We start from the raw sequence: 20,599 nt of genomic DNA on the forward strand, positions 1-20,599 counted from the left end.
AACGAACAAAATATTCGCCCAGACACTTCATGCAAGAACTTTGGATTAGGGAAATAAGCATGTAAACAAACATGTAAGCAGATGTTCAACATCATTAACCATCAGGGAAATGCAAATTAAAGGCACAATGAGATACCAGTCCACATCTTTCTTAATGGCTAAAATGAAAACTACTGATGATACCAAGTTCTGGCAATGATGTAGAGAAACTGGATCACTCATATATTGCTGGTTGGAAAATGGTACAGTCATTCTGGAAGAGAGTTTAGCAGTTCCACATAAACTTAAATATTCACTCACCTTATAGCTAAGCAATCATACTCCTTTATGAGCATTTATACTTGAGAAATGAAAAACATGTTCACACAAAAATCTGTACATGAATACTCATGGCAGCTGTGTTTGTGATGGCCAAAAGTTGGAAATCAGCCAAATGTTCTTCATTGTGTGAATAGATAAATATGCTGTGGTACACCCATACAATAAAATATTACTTATAGACCTATCTCAACTTGAAATAGGGTTAAGTCTCAATAAACCAATTTAAGTTGAAAATATCATAAGTAGAAAATGAATACAACAAGCATTGTGAATCAGAGTTTAGCCTAGCCTAAACTTAAGGGGTTGTACTGAAAGTGAAAAACAGAGTGGTTGTATGAGTGCAGAATGGTTGTAGGTGCACCAGTTGTTCACCCTCGTGATCCCAGGGCTGACGGAGGCTCAGCTTGCTGTTGCTGTTCAGCATCATTAGAGAACGTCACACAGCATGTTACCAGCATGGGGAAAGATAGAAATTGAAAATACAAAGTATGGTTTCTAGTGAATGTATATATACCTTTCTCATAACCATAAAGTCAAAAATCCTAAGTTCTTCCATCATAAGCTGGGGACAGTCTGTAGTGATTAAAAGAAATATACTATTGATACATGCAATAGCCTAGATGGATCCCAATGGTGAGTGAAAAAAGTATCTTGGAAGACTACATGGTACATGCTTACACACTATATTATTACAATTGCATACATAATGTATGAGTTTACTTTTATAGCATTCTCAAAAGGACAAAATATAGAGATCAAAAGATCAGTAGTTTCTGGGGGTTATCACGAGTTGCAGGGGTGGAGATAGTATGAAAATCATTTTCTCTAGAGATGGAACAATTCTGTATCATGATTTTTGTAATGGTACAAAAACCTACATCTGTGATAAAATTTCATAGAGCTATGCATAAAAAAGTGCATATAAAACTGATGTATCAGATTATCATTTGTATTTTAAAATCTTTTATCAATATCAATTTTCTGGTATATATAATGTATATAATTGTTATATATAAATATATATGCTACATGTTCAATCTCATGCTGCTGCCCAGGCTGCTGTGAGCATTCATGATCTCTTCTTTGAAGATACAAGCGAACCAAGGCATCAGCTGCCTGACAGCACTCAGAGGTGAGATGGGACTGAGCAGAAGACGTCTCAGCTAAATACTCACTCTCCTCCATGTATCAGTCATTAACGATACCACTCAAGGAACTTAAAACCAAGGAGCTGACGCTGTTTTAAAGACCTTGTCTGTACGTACTTTTCTATTATCTATATGCTTTTGATTCTTTTTATTAATTCATCCATTAAAATGATGAAACCAAATGGAAGATTGACAGCTATATTCTAAATGAACATGTCAGTTCAACTCAGTTCAGTCACTCAGTTGTTTCTGACTCTTTGCGACCCAATGGACTGTAGCATGCCAGTTTTCCCTGGTCATCACCAACTCCCCGAGCTTACGCAGACTCATGTCCCTTGAGTTGGTAATGCCATCCAACCATCTCATCCTCTTTCATCCTGTCTCCTCCTGCCTTCAATGAACATGTAACAGTTTACAAAACTTCATGCATCACCATCTATGGTGTAGATACTGCTTGTAGATACTAAGTTTTGTTGGTCTGCATTATAATACTATGGCAGAGAAAGATCCAGCATGCTTATCTAAAGTGTATTTTGCAAGAAGAAAAAATAATAAGCAACTAACTAGTGAGACTGAACAATTTGGGCCAGCGGGATAGAAAATGTGACATGAGGACAATTCCAAGACACATGATCTAATAAGTACAATTCTACTTGTGGAGGCAATGAGACTGAATATTCTGATCCTTCTCAAAATCTAATAAATAAGACTCAATATCAGGTTTCAAAAGTATAATTATTTTATTCCTGTCATAAATTCATATAAACACAGTCAGTAGAATATACTCTTAAAGTCAGAAGGACTGATTTTTTGTTATCATTTGATGTCAAAGTAATTTTACATATTGAAAAAACTAAGCAGAGCCTTAAAACTCATAAAAAAATACATTAAAATTTTTGGATAAGACTACATTTCACCAAGTAGAGCAAAGATCTGTGAGTTTTTAAATAAAGTACTTAGATTCTGGATGGAGCAATATAACTGTAGGCTAAATAAATGACTAGTAAGTAGATTACAAGAAGGGTTTATAGCTTACACTAAATTTTATTTTCAATCTGTTCATCTTGCAGCAAATGGCATTATTTTATTCTTTTTTTATAGCTGAATGATTTCATCATGGGTTTCCCTGGTGGCCTGGTTGTAAAGAATGCATTTGCCAAGGAGGAGACAGGGGTTTGATCCCTGGGTCAGGAAGAACCCCTGGAGAAGGAAACGGTACCCGACTCCAGTATTCTTGCCTGGGAAATCCCATGGTCAGAGCAGTCTGGAGGGCTACAGTCCATGGGGTTGAAAAACAGTGGGACACGACTTAGCAGCTAAACAACAATGCAACAATTTCATTAGACACATGTTCCATCCACTCCTCTGTTGACGGGTATCTCATTATACACATGTTCCACCCACTCCTCTGTTGACGGATATTCCATTGTGCTGTACAGCAGAAGCTAACACAATGCTATGAATCAACTATACTCTAATAAAAAGTTCAAAAACAAAAAGCAAATGCTGTTTTAAATGGGATGGCAAAATTACTGTATTGAATAATTATCAGTGAATGTCACCTGTTTGTTCCTCAATTCCCCTCAGCTCAAACCTTTATTCCTAATTGTTTTTGTGAAGCCACCTTTCAGGATCAGCCTGACTTAATTACCAGTGAAAGAAAAATTGAGAAAGTAAAAGTTTGTGGTGAGCCAGACTTTTTTTTCCCACCTGTGCACAGACCACATGACGTATGTAAATGACAAATCCCACTTCCTGTTTCAAGGAGTCACACAGGACCTGAGGTAATATGTATATGTGCTGCCAGGAACACAAAGACACTCTCAGCTTGAGGCAAAACTGAGCACAATTGTGCAGGGGAATCCATGCCTCATGGCGCTCTCCAGCCTGCTGTGGGTGTTCCTGGCCTTCACCTTCTCTGGTAGGGATGCTCCCACACATGGGTGCGCGTGTTCAGGGTGAAAGGACTGCACACAGGCACGCGGTGCTTCACAGGGACTTGGGGAGGAAAGGAGGACTGGAGAAAAGCAAGCGTCCTGTGATTTCAGTTTGATTTGGGGGGCAGTGGTCCTAAATGAGTCTAATTCCTACATTATTTTAATCACTGTTTCATCTCTGTTTTCTGATTTCCCTCACAGGATCCAGTGTAGCCCAGAAAGTTATTCAAGACCAGCCAGACATATCCAGTCGAGTTGAGGAGTCAGTTACCCTGAATTGTCGGTATGAAACAAGTAGGAGCAGTTACAGCATTTTTTGGTACAAGCAACTTCCCAGTGGAGAGATGATTTTCCTTACAAGGGGTGGCCGTTACTCTATAAATGTTGAGAGATCACGTAAATCATCCAGCCTCACCATTTCAACCTTACAATCGGAAGATTCTGCAAAGTACTTCTGTGCTCTCTGGGAACTCACAGTGCTTGAAATAATAGGAAAAGCTGAACAAAAACCCCAAGCTTAATAAGAGAAAGCCTCTCTCTGATGTAGGACCCAGGCTGAAATACACACCTGCAGATCCCAGACAATAAATGGTAGTCCTGTGGTTGCCTCATCTGTGGTCTGGATCAGAAGATTTAATTCTAAATAAAAGCTCTTTCCGTGTCAGGTGGAAGCAGGTGTCCAGAGTAACTTTCTACAGATACATTCTCCTCTTGAATTTTTGACTTTAAATCAACCATACAGAACATGTGTAAAGTTGTCTAAATTTGAAAACTTGCCCCATAATAATGTAAAATGACACTTTCACCTAAAGATCTTTACATCACAAATCTTGATATAATATCTGAAATTGTAATGAAAATCCATTCCTTAGTTCTTTCCTTTCAGGGTTTCCCAGGCACTAGGGGTAAAGAACTTGCCTGCCAATGCAGGAAACATAAGAGACACAGATTTGATCCCTGGTTTGGGAAGTTCTACTGGAGGAGGGCATGGCAACCCACTCCAGTATTCTTGCCTGGAGAATCCCTTGGACAGAGGAGCTTGGTGGGCTACAGTCCATAAGGACACAAAAAGTAGGACATAACAGAAGCGACTTATTATACAGCCCTTTCCTCTTAGATCGTATCAAGTCATATTCAGAGACAGAGAACTACCAGTGATGTAGAGTAAGAGATAAGTTATAAGGATTATTCTGCTTCTCTTGTGGCTCAGCTGGTAAAGAATCTGCCTACAATGCAGGAGACCTGGGGAGAGTCCCTTGGACTGAAAGATCAAACCAGTCAATCCTAAAGGAAATCAGTCTTGAATATTCATTGGAAGGACTGATGTTGAAGCTGAAACACCAATACTTTGGCCACCTGATATGGAGAACTGACTCATTGGAAAAGGCCCTGGTGCTGGGAAAGATTGAAGACAGGAGGAGAAGGGGATGACAGAGGATGAGATGGTTGGATGGTATCACCATCTCGATGGACATGAGTGTGAGCAAGCTCTGGGAGTTGGTGATGGTCAGGGACGCCTGGTGTGCTGCAGTCCATAGGGTCACAAAGAGTCAGACACCACTGAGTGACTGAACTGATAAGGATTATTCACTGGCAGGGGCTAGAGCTGGTGGAAGAGTCTGTTCCATTTGTATTCCAACACTAAATACAGATGATAAATGTTATATCTGTATCTGGTGTTGTGTCTGAATTCACTGAAAGTCAACCAGAGTAACATTTGTGAAGGAAAGTTGGATGTGGACAAAAGCATGGACAAACTGTGACATGTATGGAAATATATAAGGACAATGGAACCCACAAGATACACTGAACCTTGTCTTTTTATCTTACCTCCTTTAGGCTTAAAGTACTGGGTGACATTAGGAGAAGTGGATGTCATTTGCCATCATGCTACAAGCATACTTAGTCAAAAACAAAGATAACATGAGTAAGAGATCTGGTGGAAGGTCGAGGAGTTGTGAGTCAACAATAAATTGAACTACCTGATCAGCAACAACATTATGAGTTGCCATAGCCCCTGGAGCCCTGCACCAACCTGTGGAAAATAGAAACATGGCTACTGCATCACAAGTACTTTCCAAATCTTACACAGACCTCTTTCATGGCCAACAATAAATGAGAACAATACAGAGAAGCAAGTTCTGGGAAACAGATTTCCAGATAGTTAAGTTGAGACAGTACAAAGCCACCATAATAGCTTAACAAGTTATCCTCATTCCTTGTTAACTAAGAATTCATCATTACCTTTTTGAAGAATAAAACTTTGTGATAAGAAAAACAGGAAAATTATGATTCCTGTTCATTGCAGTTCAGTCGCTCAGTCATGTCCAACTCTTTGCGACCCCATGAACTGCAGCACGCCAGGCAACCCTGTCCATCACCAACTCCTGGGGTTTACCCAAACACATGTACATTGAGTCGGTGATGCCATCCAACCATCTCATCCTCTGTCATCCCCTTCTCCTCCTGCCCTCAATCTTTCCCAGCATCAGGATCTTTTCAAATGAGTCAGCTCTTCACATTGGCTGGCCAAAGTATTGGAGTTTCAGCTTCAACATCAGTCCTTCCAATGAACACCCAGGCCTGATCTCCTTTAGGATGAACTGGTTGGATCTCCTTGCAGTCCAAGGGACTCTCAAGAGTCTTCTCCAACACCACACTTCAAGAGCATCAATTCTTCAGTGCTCAGCTTTCTTTATCATCCAACTCACATCCATACATACCACTGGAAAAGTGATAGCCTCGACTAGACGGACCTTTGTTGACAAAGTAATGTCTCTGCTTTTTAATATGCTGTCTAGGTTGGTCATAATTTTCCTTCCAAAGAGTAAGCGTCTTTTTATTTCATGGTTGCAGTCACCATTTGCAGTGATTTTGGAGCCCAGAAAAGTAAAGTCAGCCACTGTTTCTGCTGTTTCCCCATCTATTCGCCATGAAGTGATGGGAGCAGATGCCATGATCTTAGTTTTCTGAATGTTGAGCTTTAAGCCAACTTTTTCACTCTCCTCTTTCACTTTCATCAAGAGACTCCTTAGTTCTTCTTCACTTTCTGCCATTAGGGTGGTGTCATCTGCATATCTGAGGTTATTGATATTTCACCCAGCAATCTTGATTCCAGCTTGTGCTTCTTCCAGCCCAGCATTTCTCATGATGTACTCTGCATATAATTTAAATACGCAGGGTGACAGTGTGCAGCCTTGACGTACTCCTTTTCCTATTTGGAACCAATCTGTTGTTCCATGTCCAGTTCTAACTGTTGCTTCCTGACCTGAATACAGGTTTCTCAAGAGGCAGGTCAGATGGTCTGTTATTCCCATCTCTTTTAGAATTTTCTACAGTTTATTGTGATCCACATAGTCAAAGGCTTTGGCATAGTCAATAAAGCAGAAATAGATGTTTTTCTGGAACTGTCTTGCTTTTTTGATGATCCAGAGGATGTTGGCAATTTGATCTCTGGTTCCTCTGCCTTTTCTAAATCCAGCTTGAACATCTGGAAGTTCATGGTTCACATATTGCTGAGGCCTGGCTTGGAGAATTTTAAGCATTACTTTACTAGTGTGTGAGGTGAGTGCAATTGTGCGGGAGTTTGAGCATTCTTTGGCGTTACCTTTCTTTGGGATTACAATGAAAACTGACCTTTTCCAGTCCTGTGGCCACTGCTGAGTTTTCCAAATTTGCTGACATATTGCGTGAAGCATTTCCCAGCATCATCTTTTAGGATTTCAAATGGCTCAACTGAAATTCTATCACCTCCACTAGTTTTGCTCATAGTGATGCTTCCTAAGGCCCACCTGACTTCACATTCCAGGATGTCTGGCTTAGGTGAGTGATCACACCATCGTGATTATCTGGGTCATGAAGATCTTTTTTGTACAGTTCTTCTGTGTATTCTTGTCACCTCTTCTTAATATCTTCTGCTTCTGTTAGGTCCCTACCATTTCTGTCCTTTATTGAGCCCATCTTTGCATGAAATGTTCCCTTGGTATCACTAATTTTCTTGAAGATATTTCTAGTCTTTCCCATTGTATTGTTTTCTTCTATTGCACTGATCACTGAGGAAGGCTTTCTTATGTCTCCTTGCTATTCTTTGGAACTCTGCATTCAGATGGGTATATCTTTCCTTTTCTCCTTTGCTCTATGCTTCTCTTCTTTTCACAGCTATTTGTAAGTTCTCCTCAAACAGCCAGTTTGCTTTTTGCATTTCTTTTTATTGGGGATGTTCTTGATCCCTGTCTCCTGTGCAAGGTCACAATCCTCGGTCTATAGTTCATCAGGCACTCTGTCTATCAAATCTAGTCCCTTAAAACTATTTCTCACTTCCACTGTATAATCATAAGGGATTTGATTTAGGTTATACCTGAATGATCTAGTGGTTTTCCCCACTGTCTTCAATTTAAGTCTGAACATGCTTCCTATTAATATGATGCAATTATTCTTCATTCAACCAAAACAAGCTCTCTCCTTCAAAGAGAATACCAAGTTCATTTATCCATTTACAGGTGATATTCTTTCCTCATCTAGCTGAATCACACTCTCCCATTAAATTCTGTATCTTAACTACTGAGATACACTGAGATGTAAGATTAAATTGTAGTGGCATGTTTTCTTTCACCACAGGCAGGCAAAGAGGAGAGAGAAGCTAAAAAATGGTTAATGTATACATAAATATATTCATGTAAAATGAAGATAATTTTATAACTATTACAGCTTTTGTTACTGCAAATGACCACATGATTGTAACTGATATTTATAACTACCTCATCCATTACCCATCCCATAACCTCTTTATCATAGCAGGAACCTCCACTCACTGTTGTACTTGACTTCCTATAAAGCAAGCTCCTTATTCAGGAGCAATGCTATGTGAAAAGTCTTAAAGATGAATAAAGAATTCTGCAAGTTCACCACTGTGGTTTTGGCAGAAGTTTGCAAGGCATTGAAGATAAATCCAACGGTCTAATTTAGTGGAAGAAAATCTTGCTAATAGTCAGGAGAAACAAATATGCTGTGTTCTGGGAAACATTATTAAGAATGACGCCTGAGTTCTCATCACAAGCAATGGCAGTCACAATAGGAAAGCATTCTAAAAGTTTTTAAAGAAAACAAAACTGTCAAGGAAGCTTCTTATGAGCATGAAAGTATATTTTTAGATTGTCATTTTTGTTAAAAATCACTGCTAAGAGAGTGCAAAGTCAATGCAATTGGAAGGCTATATATGCAACCTACATTACTGAAATGGGAATCAAATGCAGAATATATTAAAAGCTCATAAATCAATATGAAGTGAAAATAATTAATATGAAAGGCAAAATCTTGGAGATTCAATTCAGAAATATTATATCCAATAGTAGCTAGTAAACATGCAATATGTCCTTGATTTTACTATTTTTAAGGAAACCAAAATCAAGCCTCACCAGATTCATCTGTGTCCTTTCAGCACCCTGAGTGTAGCAGTGTAGCTAGCTGGCTATCACTAGAAAATAATGACTATCTCCAGGAAAGTAAGTGATTAAGTAAATGTCCTAGAAGCTTCCACTACTGAACTGATGTGGGGGGGGGGAAAGCAGGTCACAAGCCTGGCCATTGAAGGAAAGGAAGGTTTTAGTGGAATAAAGAGAGTTGATATTTATTGAGCTTACTCTATGTAAGGCACTGTAGGATGCATTTCCAATTTATTATCTAATTTAAATATCAAAACCTTATGGGGCAGGTTTTTATTATTCCAATTATTATCATCTTTGAGAAATGAGACACAACTTTCCTATCTGTGAAAAGTGTCTCTAACCTTTATTGTCATCCAGAGTGTACCATTTACAGGGCTCCTTGGAGAAGATTTGGATATGAGGAAGGCTTGACCCAGCACAGGATGAATGGATGTCTCAGTGCCAGTGACAATATGAGTTTAAACTGGAACCTAAAGAGATCTGTGATGAATGGTTCTATCAAGATCTACAAGACTTTCTAGAACTACAACCAAGAAAAGATGTCCTTTTCATCATAGCGGATTGGAATGCAAACATAGGAAGTCAAGAGATACCTGGAGTAACCGGCAACTTTGGCCTTGGAGTACAAAATGAATCAGGACAAAGGCTAGCAGAGTTTTGCCAAGAAAACACACTGGTCATAGCAAACACCCTCTTCCAACAACACGACAACCCACCCTACACATGGATATCACTAGAGGGTTAATACAGAAATCAGATTGATTATATTCATTGCAGCCAAAGATGGAGGAAATCTATACAGTCACAAAAAGAAAATCTGGAGCCGACTGTGGCTAAGATCATGAACTCCTTATTGCAAAATTCAGGCTTAAGCTGAAGAAAGTATGGAAAACCACTAGACCATTTAGGTATGACCTAAATCAAGAACCTTATGATTATAAAGTGGAGGTGACAAACAGATTCAGGGGTTAGATCCAATAGACGGAGTTCCTGGTTGGAGATTCATAACACTGTACAGAAGTCAGTGACCAAAACCATCCCAAAGCAAAAGAAATGCAAGAAGGCAAAATGTTTCTCTAAGAAAATAGCTGAGAAAATAAGTAAGAGATAAAGAAGAAGGGGAAAGATATAGCCAAATGAATGCAAAATTCCAGAGACTAGCAAGGAGAGATAAGAAATCTTTCTTAAGTGAGCAATGCAAAGAAATAGCAGGGAACGATAGAATGGGAAAGACTATAGACCTCTTCAAGAAAATTAGAGTTACCAAAGGAACATTTCATGCAATGTTGGGCACAAAAAAGGACAGAAATGGCAAGAATCTAACAGAAGCAGAAGAGATTAAGAAGAGGTGGCAAGAATACACAGAAAAACTGTACAAAAAAGGTCTTAATGACCCAAATAACCACGACGCTCACTCACCTAAAGCCAGGCATTCTGGAGTGTGAAGTCTAGTGGGCCTTAGGAAGCATTATTACAAACAAAGCTAGTGCAGATGAAGGAATTCCAGATAACCTTTTAAAATCCTAAATGATGATAATGTTAAAGTGCTGTACTCATTCTGCCAGCAAATTTTGAAAACTCAGCAATGGTCACAGTAGTAGAAAAGGTTAGTTTTCATTCCAATACTAAAGAAAGGCAATACCAAAGAATGTTCAAACTATTGTACAATTGAGCTCATTTCATAGATTTGCAAAGTAATGCACAAAATCCTACAAGTAGGTTTAAGCAGTTTGTGAACCGAGAAATCCCAAATGTGTAAGTTGGATTTAGAAAAGGCAGAGGAACCAGAAATCAAATTGCCAACATTCATTGGATCATAGGAAAAGCAAGGGAATTCCAGAAAAGCATCTACCTCTGCTTCACTGACTACACTAAAGCCTTTGAATGTGTGGATCACAGTAAACTGGAAAATTCTTAGATAGATAGGATACTAGTACACCTTACCTGCCTCATGTGAAACCTGCGTGCAGGTCAGGAAGCAACAGTTAGAACTGGACATGGAACAACAAACCAGTTCAAAATTGTGAAAGGAGTAAATCAAGGCTGTATACTGTCACTCTGCTTATTTAAATTGTATGTATAGTACATCACACATCATGTGAAATGTTGGGTTGGATGAATCACAAGCTGGAATCAAGATTGCCAGGAGAAATACCAACAACCTCAAATATGCAGATAATACCACTCTAATGGCAGAAAGAGAAGAGTAACTAAAGAGCCTCTTGATGAGGGTGAAGGAGGACAGTGACAAATTGACTTAAAACTCAACATTCAAAAAACTAAGATCAGGGCATCTGATCCCATCACTTCATGGCAAATAGATGGGGAAAACTGTAAGCAGTCACGGAGTTTATTTTCTTGGGCTCCAAAATCACTGTGGAAGATGATTGCAGCCATGATATTAAAAGACACTTGCTTCTTGGAAGGAGAGATATGACAAACCTAGACAGCATATTAAAAAGCAGAGAAATCACTTTGCCAACGAAGGTACATAGAGTTGAAGCTGTGGTTTTCCAGTAGTCATGTATGGATTTGAGAGTTGGATGCTCAAGGAGGCTGAGAGCTGAAGAATCGAGCCTTTCTAATTGTGGTGTTGCAGAAGACCTTTGAGAGTTTCTTTGACAACAAGGATATCAAACCAGTCAATTCTAAAGGAAATCAACCCTGAATATTCAACAAAAAGACTGATGCTGAAGCTGAAGCTCCAATACTTTGACCCCCTGGTGTGAAGAGCCGACTCATTGAAAAGACCCTGATGCTGGGAAAGATTGAGGGCAGGAGGAGAAGGGGGTGACAGAGGACGAGATGACTGGATGGCATCATCCACACAATGGACATGAGTTTGAGCAATCTCTTGGAGATAGTGAAGGACAGGGAAGTCTGCTGTGCTGCAGTCCATGTGGTCACATAGAGTCAGACATGACTGAGTGCCTGAACAACAATAAGACTTCCACTGAGCATTTATGAATGTTTGTTAAATGAACAAAGCATGATTACCATAACATTTACTCCCACGTCTTCAATAGAGTTTTCCTGAATCCTAGACTTGGATTTATTGTTTATTGCCCATTTTGTTCACAATTTACTGCTCATTTTGTTCACAATAATAACCCCCTGTTTATACTATTGGAGCCTTTTGTTTGGCATGCATTCCATAAAATTGGAAGCTTGTTTTCAGAATAATTTAAACAATTGTTCAACATAATTTTTTCATTAAATTTATGAATAATGATTCATCGGCTCATTCAAGATACAAGTAATTCTTGAGTGTCTACTGTGTACCAAACTCTCTTATAAACATTGAATTACATGGCCTTTGAAGTAAGTTTTAAATATAGGAAGGTTAGAGACAAAAATGAATACTTAAAGAGATCAACAAATGAGAAGCATATGACTGCAGTAAAGCAGTCAAAGATAATTAAAACACTTCTATGGAGTGGTTGGAGAAGGAAATGGCAACCCACTGAAGTACTCTTGCCTGGAAAATCCCATGGATGGAAGAGCCTGGTAGGCGACAGTCCATGGGGTCCCAAAGAGTCGGACACGACTGAGTGACTTCACTTTCACCTTCACCTTCATGGAGTGTTTAGGACCAAGAAAATACAGATGAGTACAGAGGTATTACAGGTAAGATGTGTGAAGTGTGTGCTAAGATGCTTCAGTCGTGTCTGACTCTGCAAGTCATGGACTGTAGCCCACCAGGCTCCCCTTTCCAATGAATTTTCCAGGCAGAATATTGGAGTGGGTTGCCATGGGCCCTTCTCCAGGGGATCGTCCTGATCCAGGGATTGAACCTGGGTCTCTTAAGTCTCCTGCATTGGCAGGTGAGTTCTTTACCACTCATGCCACCTGGGAAGCCCATTTACCTGCAAACTTGAGGGTTTTTTCAAAAAGTTGCTTGCTGACTTTTGGTCCAAATTTAGATCTGCAGTTCTATTCAGTCACAAGAGGGGGCTGATTCATCTGAAAACAGTGTTTCTGGAAGAAGGGAACAGAAATTTATTTTCCATTGATTTGCCCGCCAAAAGGAAAAATGACAGACTTTCATCTTCTTTAGACAACTTGAGCTTTATTATCCCTTGTTGAACGTGTGTGGTCAAGGATTCAGGTTAGCCCAATAGCATAAGCCCTTTCCAAGTACCTTCCTAACACACTTTCCCATTTCCCTGCTCTGATTATCCCTTCTCTTTTCTATTCCTGATACCTTTTTTCCCTCCTCCAACTTTTTCTATCATTCACACCTACCTCCATGCCACCTCCACTTTTTTTTCCTTCATTTCTGTCAATTCCTCTGCCTTAGCATCCTTGCTACACAACATCCACAAGCATTGGCATAGGGAACATGAGAATTAAGGGCCACTGTTCAAGGAGGAGGTGAACACCATCTATGTCAATCAGTTAGTTTATTAAGAACAAATGCATGGAAAATGTTTACTTAGTTGGCAATAGATGCAAGATTCCAAGAACCCTCACGAGAGCTGCTGCAAGTTCTAGGATGTGTAGCTATTAGTCTCAATGTTATTAGTTTTCCTGTCTCCCAGAGCACATCACTGCCTACTTTTGAATCTCCCATTAATTTTCTGGAATGTGGATGGAAATTTTCATCATTTTACAACACAGAGCTCAGTACATTTTTCTGGGATTAAGCATTGTATTCCTCAGGCTTCATGGAGCATCAGCCAGTTTCCTAAGAAACAAATGAAAGACCAATAACTGTGCACAGACACGTCATTGTGATCGGTGTTCTTTATCCAGAGCCAGACTTTAAACTTCATAAATGATTTCACTGTGAGCTGGGGATGCTTCACCATTTTTGGGGACATGACTAAAACCAGGGAGGAAGACATAGATAAGGAACTGCTTGATCATTGGCTGAGAAGGTCCTGACAACAACACAGCAGTATCTGCACTGGTTGCAAGTTTTTGCTGACAGCTGTTGCCTCTGTTCTCTGGAACCTCCTCAAGCCAAGGATCAGACACAAGCTTGAGCTCTGGGCCCATGGTCGTAGCTTGTCCTTGAAGTATGAGACTGGTGACTGGAGCAACTGTGTTTCTGACTTTGGGTAAGTGCTCTGTGTCTACAAGGGGTGACTTGAGGGCAAAGGGCCACAAAGATTCACTTACTCTCCACTCCCCTCCCTGAGCTGTATTCAGCATCACAGTGATGGGACTGAGAAGTGATCTGTGGGTTTGCTAAAGAGGACAGACTTCTACATTACAGTTTAAATCATAGCCACGATACAAGAAGAGTCCTTAGCAGTAAGCAGGTTGTAAGAATTCTCTGGTCTTATTAAGCCAAAGACCCATGGAACAAAGCCTATGGAATCTCTGATTCTTGCCATGTATCTTTGGTCTCTATAATTTTGTTGTTGTCCAGTTGCTAAGTTGTATCCAACTTTTTATGACCAAATGGACAGAAGTGTGCCAGGCTCCTCTGTCCTCTACTATCTCCTGGAGTATGCTCAAATTCATGTCTACTGAGATGGTGATGCTGTTTAACCATGTCATCCTCTGATGCCCTCCTCTCCTTTTGCCTTCACTCTTTCCCAGAATCAGGGTATTTTCCAATGAGTCAGCTCTTCTCATCAGTTGAACAAAATATTGGAGCTTCAGTTTCAGCATCAGTCTCTCCATGAATAGTTAGGGTTCATTTCCTTTAGGATAACTGGTTTGATTTCCTTGCAGTCCAATAATGAACATCAACAATATTTTTACAGGACATAAGTAGAAACACTTGAGTAGGAGTTAGGGTCAGACAGTTACAGGAGGCTTATGCCTTTGATCCATAGAATTACACTGATTTGTGCTCTGAAGTTAATTTGATTTCTTAACCCCCCAGGGACTGTGATTGATGCTAAGACCACTCAGCCCAGCTCCATGGATTGTTGTGAAGGAGAGGATGTGAACCTGCCTTGTAACCACTCTACCATTGGTGGAAATGACATTGGTATCGGCAAAATCCCAATCAGAGTCCACAGTATGTCATTCATGGCTTACGAGGCACAGTGAACAACAGCATGGCCTCTCTGACCATAGCTTCAGAGAGAAAGTCCAGCACCTTGGTCCTGCCCCAGGTCACCCTGAGAGACACCGGTGTGTACTACTGCATCCTGAGGGGGGCCCACGGGGACAGATGGGGCTGCACCTGTGCAGTATTTCTGGTGGGAAGAAGGGGGGACACAGTGGGGGAGCAGTCACGAGAGCAAATCTAGAGTCATCTGGAAGGAGAGTCAGAGAGCAGTAAGAGATGAGGAAAATGAAGGAAAGGAAATGGGGAGAAGACGCATAAAGAAAAGGATAAGGAAGAAGTGCTTCATTGATTGATGTGGCTGAGACGAATTATGGGAATACTAAGAATCCTAATTGCAACATAGAAATAACGTGAGAAACATTAACAATTTTTCATGGTTCTTTCTCATGTCAATAAAACAGTTCCAGTGTGTTAGTCTTAACCTATAAGTGAGAAAAATACAAATAATTCTTGTTGTTCCAAAGACTTCTTTCATGTCCGACTCTTTGCCAACTCAAGAACTGTCATTAGTTCTATCACTAATTCTACCAATAGAGATTCAGCATGAGTATATGATCTCACAAGAAAATTGATAGGAGTTAGTAACTTGGAGCTCCATTGGCTCACTGTGTCTTAACTGTTTTTCCCTACAGCTAATGCATTAGTAAACTGAATCAGGAAAGACTGTTGGCAGTGCACACTGAGGATTCTAATGTTTCACAAATTCTACCTGTTTGCACATCTGAGGGACTCAATCTAAAGTGAGAAGAATATCTAATTTGTTTGCTACACCAGAATTGCATAACATACAACATACTAAGTGATGTTTAAATTAATTAATAACAACATACTAAGAATTGCATAACATTGGCAACATACTAAGTGATGTTTAAATTAACTAATAACAAGTGTATACACAATACAGAACATAGAGAAGAAAGTATCCTGGGCACAAAGAGGATGAGAAAACTTCAGAAAATAATTCATTTTAGTAGTTAGAATGAAAGTTTAGAAAACTACGTCACCCATGTAATAAATACATGATAATATGAAAGGTAAAGAAAAATTTTAAAAATAGAAGAAAACCTGAAATAAAGGAGAATGATATGACCAGATGGAGAGGGTGACAAAGTAAAATTTTGTGATAAAATTAATACTGGAAAGGTATTACACTAAAAATTGGAAAAACATTTCCATCCATGTGCCAAGGATAAAGGATTTATAAATAGCAGTCAGAATGCAGAATAATGCATGAAGTTAAAAGGAAAAACTCAGAACTTGTTCATTACTTTGTGATAGATACACATTTCTTAGACAGGACACAAGTATCACTAAGCTTCAAAACTAATCTATATTCATATATAGATTCATGTTTTGTCACTTTCCTGTACAGCAGAGATGGGCACAACATGGTAAACCATCTACCCTTCATTAAAAAACTGATCTACATTAAAATTATTTCAAGAGTTAAAAGTGTCCCGCCCGTAGTCCGAGTCCCCGGTCGGGAAAGAAGACTCCTTGAAACAATGCAACTTGCAATAGGGGAATTTATTACTGACTCGAGCCAGGGCCTCCCGCCCTCACCAGGTGTGTGAGGATGAAAGGCCCTGAGCCCCAGTTCTCTCAGGTATTTATTAGGTCAAAATAAGCAGCAGGTATTTGGCACAATCGGATTGGTTACACAGTGGGTAGTTGGCGCAAGCTGATAGGTTACACAGTTGCAAGGTAATTTCTGTTGGCCCAACGTGGGGCTTTCAGCTTTCCCCTGATAGGTTCCCTTTTTTTCTGGCTAGGCATATGTTGATTGGCTGGCTCCAGGAGGCCTGATTATTGTGTTACCCTGGGAAACCAGGCCTACTCCTAATCTAGGCTGCCTGCCATGGCGTTAGCCGTGACAGCCTCACAAAAAGGATAACTAGAAAATCTATTAAAGGATAACTAGTGGATATATTTGCAATATTATTATCTTATCAAATTTAATATTGATTATCAAAAATAATATATTACCAAACATTATCTATCATATATATCATCAAAGGGATCATTTTGATTTAAAAATATCTCTTTCAAATCAACAAGAAAACAAGCAAATTGATAGAAAAGACAAAAGTCTGAAGTAGGTTTTCGACAACAGCAGATATTCAGATAGTCAATAAACATGTCATTCCTATAGGATACATAAGCTGACGTAGCTCATTTACACTGGCAGAAATCAGAATACTGTTATATGTGGGGCAATATCATAAAGAGAGCAATGTAGGGCTGGTAATGCTCTGTTTCTTGATCTCAGTGCTGGTTAAAAGAGTGTTGGTTTTTTTCCCATTGTATATCCTTGCCTCCTTTGTCAAAGATAAGGTATCCATAGGTTCGTGGATTTATCTCTGGGCTTTCTATTCTGTTCCATTGATCTATATTTCTGTCTTTGCGCCAGTACCATACTGTCTTGATGACTGGCTTTGTAGTAGAGTATGAAGTCAGGCAGGTTGATTCCTCCAGTTCCATTCTTCTTTCTCAAGATTACTTTGGCTATTCGAGGTTTTTTGTATTTCCATACAAATCGAGAAATTATTTGTTCTAGTTCTGTGAAAAATACCGTTGGTAGCTTGATAGGGATTGCATTGAATCTATAGATTGCTTTGGGTAGAATAGCCATTTTGACAATATTGATTCTTCCAATCCATGAACATGGTATGTTTCTCCATCTGTTTGTTTCCTCTTTGATTTCTTTCATCAGTGTTTTATAGTTTTCTATGTATAGGTCTTTTGTTTCTTTAGGTAGATATACTCCTAAGTATTTTATTCTTTTTGTTGCAGTGGTGAATGGTATTGTTTCCTTAATTTCTCTTTCTGTTTTTTTCATTGTTAGTATATAGGAATGCAAGGGATTTCTGTGTGTTAATTTTATATCCTGCAACTTTACTATATTCATTGATTAGCTCTAACCCTAACCCTAAAAGGATGAAACTAGAACACTTTCTAACACCATACACAAAAATAAACTCAAAATGGATTAAAGATCTAAATGTAAGACCAGAAACTATAAAACTCCTAGAGGAGAACATAGGCAAAACACTCTCCGACATAAATCACAGCAAGATCTTCTATGACCCACCTCCCAGAATATTGGAAAGAAAAGCAAAAATAAACAAATGGGACCTAATGAAACTTAAAAGCTTTTGCACAACAAAGGAAACTATAAGTAAGGTGAAAAGACAGCCCTCAGATTGGGAGAAAATAATAGCAAACGAAGCAACAGACAAAGGATTAATCTCAAAAATATACAAGCAACTCCTGAAGCTCAATTCCAGAAAAATAAATGACCCAATCAAAAATGGGCCAAAGAACTAAACAGACATGTCTCCAAAGAAGACATACAGATGGCTAACAAACACATGAAAAGATGCTCAACATCACTCATTATCAGAGAAATGCAAATCAAAACCACAATGAGGTACCATTACACGCCAATCAGGATGGCTGCTATCCAAAAGTCTACAAGCAATAAATGCTGGAGAGGGTGTGGAGAAAAGGGAACCCTCTTACACTGTTGGTGGGAATGCAAACTAGTACAGCCACTATGGAGAACAGTGTGAAGATTTCTTAAAAAATTGGAAATAGAACTGTCACATGACCCAGCAATCCCACTTCTGGGCATACACACCGAGGAAAGCAGATCTGAAAGAGACATGTGCACCCCAATGTTCATCGAAGCACTGTTTATAATAGCCAGGACATGGAAGCAACCAAATGCCCATCAGCAGACGAATGGATAAGGAAGCTGTGGTACATATACACCATGGAATATTACTCAGCCATTAAAAAGAATTCATTTGAATCAGTTCTAATGAGATGGATGAAACTGGAGCCCATTATACAGAGTGAAGTAAGCCAGAAAGATAAAGAACATTACAGCATACTAACACATATATATGGAATTTAGAAAGATGGTAATGATAACCCTATATGCAAAACAGAAAAAGAGACACAGAAGTACAGAACAGACTTTGACTCTGTGGGAGAAGGTGAGGGTGGGATGTTTCGAAAGAACAGCATGTATATTATCTATAGTGAAACAGATCACCAGCCCAGGTGGGATACATGAGATAAGTGCTCGGGCTTGGTGCACTGGGAAGACCCAGAAGAATCAGGTGGAGAGGGCAGTGGGAGGGGGGATCGGGATGGGGAACACATGTAACTCCATGGCTGATTCATGTCAATGTATGACAAAACCCACTGCAATGTTGTGAAGTAATTAGTCTCCAACTAATAAAAAAATTAAAAAAAAGAGTGTTGGTTCTGTGAAAATTTACCAGGCTGTACCCTTATATTACATTTTCCTATATGAATATAATACTCCAATGAAAACTAAAATGATACATGATGACCTCCTACTAATTATAAGGTAACAATGAACTAAAACTGAAATTTCAGGTGCTTTCATTCTAGTTTTTCTTTTCTGCTTCTGAAATATTTAAGTAAGAACAAATTTGTGAAATAAGCATGACTTCCGACCAACGGTAAGCCTTCTCTTAATAGACCGTAGATGAGAAATGTGTTATTGGTCTTCTTCATCTCTCCGGGATACAAATGTGACTTTTGACCTTTGATATGTAGTATCAGGGGTCGCCTGGTGGCTCAGCGGTAAAGAATCCTCCTGCAATGCAGGAGCCTCAGGAGTCTCAGGTCCGATCCCTGGGTCGGAAGGATCCCCAGGAGAGGGTATGGCAACCCACTCCAGTATTCTTGCCTGGAGAATCCCATGGACAGAGGAGCCTGGAAGGCTACAGTCCATGGGGGTCAGAAAGAGGCCAAAGAGTCGCTTCATGACTGAAGTGACTTAGCACGCATGCACTCATGTATTAGCAAGGTACTAACCCATTGACTGGAGAAGGAAATGGCAGCCCACTCCAGTGTTCTTGCCTGGAGAATCCCAGGGACAGCAGAGCCTGGTGGGCTGCCGTCTATGGGGTTGCACAGAGTCGGACACGACTGACGTGACTCAGCAGCAGTAGCAGTAGCAACCCATTGACATTTGGCATTATTAGGAAAAGTAGAAAAGTTTAGTGAATAGGGAAGAGTGATAAATCTCTCAGGATGCTTACATCTTACTGATTAGAACAGAGTTCAAGCTGATCTCTAGCTATGAAAGTCTGGGGAAGGTATACATTTTTGTCTAGAAACCTTGCTGAAAAACAGAACATAGAGATTCTAGTAAGGATGAAGAAGTAAATCTACTTCTAGTCAATGAACAGTACCTGCCATAGCCTTTCACCTAAACATTAAGGTGAAAGTGAAAGTCCCTCAGTCGTGTCCGACTCTTTGAGACCCCACGGGCTATACAGGTCATGGAATTCTCTGGGTCAGAATACTGAAATGGGTAGCCTTTCCCTTCTCCAGAAGCTCTTCCCAACCCAGGTTTCAAACTCAGATCTCCCGCATTGCAGGAGGATTCTTTACCAGCTGAGCCACAAGGGAAGCCCAAGAACACTGGAGTGGGTAGTCCATCCCTTCGCCAGCGGATCTTCCCGAACCAAGAATTGAACTGGGGTCTCCTGCATTGCAGGTGAATTCTTTGCCAACTGAGCTACCAGAGAAGCATTTAAGGGCTCTTGAAACACTGTGGCATTCTGTGCAGTCAATGAGATTTGTTAGCCAACATCTTTATCCTTAACATTATCTCAGAATCTAGTGCGTGGTTCCCATTTGCTGTAAAAACAGAAAAAGGAGTTCATCTTATCT

At 39.7% G+C, this 20,599-nt stretch overlaps 1 gene segment (V, D, J or C); it reads left to right on the plus strand.

Annotated features, from left to right (window-relative positions):
* Positions 1-3,318: 3,318 nt before the first annotated feature.
* The window catches only part of LOC122705768, a 47,220-nt gene continuing 29,939 nt past the window's right edge, over positions 3,319-20,599 (plus strand). Inside the window, 1 exon segment of the V gene segment in view lies at positions 3,319-3,390. Coding sequence covers positions 3,342-3,390 — 49 coding nt within the window.

The sequence above is a fragment of the Cervus elaphus genome, chromosome 12, assembly GCF_910594005.1.
Source record: "Cervus elaphus chromosome 12, mCerEla1.1, whole genome shotgun sequence".
NCBI classification, from domain to species: Eukaryota; Metazoa; Chordata; class Mammalia; order Artiodactyla; family Cervidae; genus Cervus; species Cervus elaphus.